The sequence below is a fragment of the Lampetra planeri genome, chromosome 14, assembly GCF_965212315.1.
Source record: "Lampetra planeri chromosome 14, kcLamPlan1.2.h2, whole genome shotgun sequence".
Lineage (NCBI taxonomy): Eukaryota > Metazoa > Chordata > Hyperoartia > Petromyzontiformes > Petromyzontidae > Lampetra > Lampetra planeri.
The window spans coordinates 7,342,141-7,348,140 of NC_136120.1; the positions used below are offsets into that span (position 1 = coordinate 7,342,141).

At 47.0% G+C, this 6,000-nt stretch overlaps 1 protein-coding gene across 1 annotated transcript in view; it reads left to right on the forward strand.

Moving 5' to 3' along the window:
• Positions 1 to 4,094, forward strand: part of LOC144722258 (uncharacterized) — a 79,137-nt gene extending 75,043 nt beyond the window's left edge. The window contains exon 28 of the mRNA XM_078600351.1: positions 3,883 to 4,094. Within this exon, the coding sequence (XP_078456477.1) occupies positions 3,883 to 4,094 (212 nt within the window). The remainder of the gene's footprint in view (positions 1 to 3,882) is intronic.
• The last annotated feature ends 1,906 nt before the right edge of the window (positions 4,095 to 6,000 follow it).

Here is a 6,000-nt window from a genome sequence, read left to right on the forward strand (position 1 = left end):
CGCGTTAAACTCAACCCATCGTCCCTGTTCGCTCAGCAATATGATCTTCACCACGTGAGCATTCAACAGTGGATATCCCATCTGTACAGTGACCCAGGCCACCCTTGCAAATGACTCATCCTGGTCTCTTGAGTTCTCACCACCACCTGGTTCAACAAATAAAACGTTTCACCACTGGCTCAGGACTGCCGATCGAGTTGACCCCTTCCTCTCCCCCAATGCTCGTTCCATTGCGTGCTGCCACACGTACTAAATGTTTTTGCCTCACCTCCCCACAACCTGCAGGGTCAGTGAAGCGTTGCCCTCTTCCTCGTCACACCTTTAGTCAATACAAATCCAACAGAAGCTTTGCATGCTCTTTGGTTCTAGATTTGAAGCTTTCGTGACTGCAAGGATTCATACTTTTTGGTTTTTTGGGTAAAGTCACGTAGGTAAAACAATACAATAAAATAAATGAAAACAACTAAGTTAAATCACGACGTTTCGGAGGCAACACAAGCTTCCTTCATCAGGTGTAAAAAAAAGGCACAGCAAAATAACAGTTATTTTGCTGTGCCTTTTTTTACACCTGAAGATGGTCGCTTGTGTTGCGATCGAAACGTCGTGATCTATTATTATTTTTTACCCACGTAACTTCACCGAAAGAACCAAAGAGTATGGATTCCTGCAGTCACGAAAGCTTCAAAGCAAGATTTCATCTTTGCAATGTATCATGTCCCCTTGCCTACTTGCAAGCCCCTCTGCCTTGCTCATGAAATTGCGTCTTGCCACTAAAAATACCTCTGCCTTATACAAGGCCCTATGCTCTCTGAAATTTCCTCTTGTCACTCACTAAAAATACCTTCTGGACACTAATAGGGCCATTTATAAGGCTCACTTTTAACCTTGCTCAATTTTTTTACATTTGTGTTACGTAATAAAAGGCGATGAGGAAAATTATTATTTTAAACAAGTCAAATTGTGTCCGTGGACTCAAACAAGTTTGAATAATTATGGCTGGACATTGACATTGAGAACATTGACATTGAGAACATTGACATTGTGCCCCGTCTACTTGAGTCTGTGTAAATAGGTGTCATAGTTTGTTTTAGGGTTGGCTACGTACGGTGCGAAAGACGTTCAACATACATACATTGAATACAGTGCAATGCAATTCGGATTTATATAGCGTCTGAGCGGAACTGCATCTCAAAATGCTCAACAAAACACTTTGACATGTGCGTCATGCTGACGGTAGGATATATATATAGTCTATGCATTCTAGTGAGGAGATAGTCAATCGTTGGCAGAAGAGAAAGAGTGAGCCTGGACTTGAAGGAGGAGGGACAGGTTGAATGGAAGAGAGAATCGTCGGCACCTGCAGTGGCTTGAACAATGCGTCCTTACCTCGCCTCTACATGGCACTGCAACCCACAGCGTGTAATCTGTGTGTGTCAGCACGGCAGCACTTGAGCATGCCGTCTGCATTCCAGCACCAATCCCAGATTAAGGATCTCCGCACGGTCAGGTGGATTTCAAAGTGCTGCTTGCATTGGAGGGGTTACACACAAAGACAAAGATCCCCCGTATAGCCTTAACAGACTGTGGGGGCAAGTGCTGTTAGCGAGCACCTATGATGGCCGGAACGGTACACGAGGGGGTGGGTGGGCAAGCACCACGCCCGACCGCCTTTGTCTCCCCAGTGGCGATGTTTACACACCGCACCAAGTACTCACTTGAGGCTGAGTCGACCTAGGGGAGGCCCAGGACCGGTTCAGATAATCGTCACAGGTGTTGGCCGTGAGCGGGAATCGAACCCGGGTCGCCGGGTTCGTAGCGCAGCGCGCGAATCGCTACCACTACCGTCGTGACGCACACGCACACGTGCACGCGCACACACACGAGATTCTGCTACGCTTGCTGGACGCACAAGCGCTGAACTTGGGGTGCTTGTCAAAGGCAGGGCAGTGTGTTCCAGGAATGAATACAGGCTAAGCTGATTTCGTTAATACGGTAATATACCACTGATCCCCTCGTGTCCTGCTGGGCTACTCAAGGGGTTCGCGATTGCATTAGATGCATGCCCTCTGCGCGTGGCGTCTTGGGCAGTGAAGACAGAGGGCTTTGCTGTCCTCTTGCCGGGTTATTGAGAGAGTGGGTTTTAGCCGATCATCCCCTTTGGAGGCTAATAAACAAAGCCCCACTTGGTGGGGATCTAACAGTGGCCGCCCTTATAGAGAGCAGCTTCTGCCATGGGAATGTGGAATCTCGTGCCACTGGCTGCGAGCAGCCAACGCAGAGACCAGCATTGCCCTTCACGGAGATTCTGTCCGTACCGACATGTCGCACGTTGCAGGCGCTCAACAAAGATCCCTTCATGTGAAGCTTTCGTGACCGCAGGAATCCGTGCTCTTTGGTTCTTTCGGTAAAGTCACGTAGGTGAAAAAAATAAAATCAAAGCTCACGACGTTTCGGGCGCAACAAGAAATCTGTAGTGAAACAAGACGCTATATAATATATATATAAAATATAGCGTCTTGTCTTGTTTCACTGGAGATTTCTTGCCCAGTTCGGTAAAGTCACGTTTCACTGCAGATTTCTTGCCCAGTTCGGTAAAGTCACGCGGGTATCAACAAATAAATAAATATAGCACGACGCTTCGATCGCAACATGGGCGGTCGTCCTCAGCAGTTCCACTGCTGGATTATTTTTTGCGCCTGAGGACGACCGCTTGTGTTGCGATCGAAACGTCGTGATAGATTATTTTTTATTTGAATTTTTCTACCTACTTGATTTTACCGAAAGAACCAAAGAGTAAAGATCCCTTATTTAGCCATATAGAGCATAGGGGGCAGCGCTGTTAGTGAGCACCTATTAAAGGCAGCTTGGCATAGTCAGCACCACGCTTCGCTGCCTTTGCTTCCAAGAAGCTGATGTGTATACACTGTCAGACACACATTTAAGGCTGAGTCAACCTTAGGGAGACCAGTGCTTGAATTACTGCACTGCTGCTCGCATTCAGCTGGATTGGCAGCAGGGGTAAGTGCTGTTAGCAGGTGCCCAGCATCAGAACGTGTAGTTGAACCTATGTTGAACCAACCCAAGACCAAACTGAGCCATAAATGAGTTGCAGGCATTGTGTGTAAACTTCAGCACTGGGAATACAAAGGTAATGGAGCGTGGTGTCAGCCGCGTATGTATGTTGAACTTATTTCACATCGTATGTAGCAAACCATGCTAATCAGAGGTGCGGGGAATGGACAACAAACTAAACACGGAAAGCAGTTAAAAAGAAATTAGTTTTCAATCGAACATTGTGCTATTGCCAGCCTGAGTAGGTGCTCGCTAACAGTACTTGTACCACTAGCCTGTATGTTTGATGACGGATCGTAGTCTTTTGTACATCCACGTCATGTGATGGGATAGTGTTTACCTGTCGCACACATGGTTTTTATCCAGGTGCTCCAGTTTCCTCCCACAAGTAAACTTCTAAACTGGCAGAAAACACCTTAATATATAGAGCACAGAAGAGCCTGGGCAATTGCTAGCATCAGCTTACCATGTGGCTGCTTTCCCGCGTGTCTGTGGTTCCTCGTGGCTCCGGTTCATTCTCGCTCTTCAACAGCGAGTGCGCGATACAAGTTGAATATTATTATTCAAAGTGGTTAGCCCACTGCACTATGATGCAGGTTCAACCCTTCTCCTTGCACTTTCTAGATTAGTGGCACACAGTCACGTGTCTGCCTTTGGCAATCTGCCCACCAGTGGCACACGCGCGAGTGTACGCACGTGTGCGCGTGTAAATGTGTGCACGCGTAAGTGTGCGCGCGCATGAGTACGCGCATGTGCGTGTACGTTGCGATTGTACGCACGTGTGCGTGTGTGCGCGTGCCACCCTCGCAGGCGTTCACCGGGGCAGGGGCCAGCACGGACCGACGCGGATCGAGGACGCCATGGACTGGCAGGACGTCGCGGCGCGGTACCGCGCCATGAAGGGCCGAGGCGCCGTGGGGCCGCAGCAGCCGGAGACGCCGTTCCCCCTGGGCAATAGGAGCACCCGCAGGAGGGCGCCCTTCCTCGTCGCCTCGAACGCGCTCAACGGGGTCAAGGCATAGGTGCCGTGCGCGGTGGGGATGCACGCAAGCGGAGCGGCCGGCGGCGAGGGGCACGGTGACCCTCACCGGACTCGCGACTTAAGGCTACGTTATTGGCGCCGGTAATGATTGTCGGTAGAAAATTCGCGGGTGGCGGGGAAATAGCAAAGAAGGAAAGGGTACATTCGTCGATTGGCCACGGGATAAGTTGGGAGGAGGGCCCCGCCTAAAACCGGTGTCAATATTTGTAATAACAAAAATAAATGAACAAAAATTCCGTGAATGAGCTGTTAAAATGACCGTTTGCATGTTTAATTAAAGTCACCCCCGCCTCCCAATGTCCCCGACGTACGGCCTTGTTGAAATGGAATGAAGGAAGTTCCGAATCTAGCGTGCATCTCAAGCCACTTCTAAAAGTTAATTCAGATTCACGATCTCCGTGCCAAAATCGTAGCCTTGTGTAGACCGTCCACCAAACGCTCACCTGACCTTCAGGAGACTCTCTTCTGAGACTCTGCGCTCACAATCATCAGACATCACTCACTCGAGTCGTTATAAAATGTCATTCGATCACTTCAGGACTGCTGCCTCTCTACAAATAAACTCAGATGACAGGATCAATTTGCCACTTGACTCTTCTAATATGAATCGAGTGCGGTGTTACCTACCGTCATCATCTTCAACTCCAACATCATCATCTTAATCACCATCATCAATCCATCAACATCATCTCACAGGATTCTGCGGATAAACACTGATATTAGGATATACGCCCCATGAATTATCCTATAAATAACCACGGATAGCAGGAGTCACCGGTGGCAACATATTTTATCCGCGAAATAGCTCCGGATAATGAGGAGCAATCTATCCTGCGAGTTCGATGAACTTATGCGGACAGACTTTGGCCAAGTAACAGGAGTGCAGGACATCTCCTACGCTGTAACACACGGGCTGCTGGTCGGTCAAGTTTCAGTTGAGATCATATCAACAAAGTGTCGTCATCGCAATCGTCGTCGTCGTCATCGCTTGCTATCATCATTGTCGTCATCATCATCATCGTGATCATCGGCAACCTTCCTGGACTTTCTAAAATAAGTGGTGGGATCAATCTTGTATCTTTACAGCCTCGGAATTAACCACCAATCCGCCTGCTGTGAATCAAACTGCCCGGCTGTATTTGTGTCTTTCAAATTTGAACTCAAATGGCTCGATGACTGCAAACGATGCAGAGATGTAACCAGGTGGAAATTTAAACCAAAGTTGCTGAGGTTCTCAAGGCCAACAGCGTGGAATTAACACCGATAAGTTACTGAAGTGCATTGACAATGGTGTCATGTGCTAACCGAATGTTACAATGAACGTAGCTGACTGAATGTTTAGTTTTACTTGTACAATGAACGTATACGCGTTGGGTAATCCAAATGTTTCATTTTACAGTTTCAAAAAAATGAAAACTACATTATAGCATGAAGCGCTAAAGTTTGGCTGAATTGCTGAGATATTTCTCAGTGTTTTTGATGCTGAACATAGCCTGGTTAGATTCTAGATTTATTAAGCTAATTATTGCCTGTGCTGTGATCAAATTTTGCAATCAAATGTAATTCTCCATAATCAACGTTTTTGGGTGTAGATCGCGTTATTTATGTGTTGGTGCGTATGGCAAATGTAATTCTAACAACCATGACAGCTCTATTGTAATAAATACGCAATAGGGCATGCTTAACTTAATTGACAAACGGTCGACATTTCGTCAACTTGATATAAGCTTTAATATGAAATGTGTTGGTGCGTATGGAATGCAGTATACCCTACGTAAGTGATCTTCGCTGTTGAAACAATCTCGCAGTAATTACGCAATGTATTATACAGTGAACACGTTTTTCAGTTTTGGCTGGAACCTAAATTAATAACATTAGTACCACTT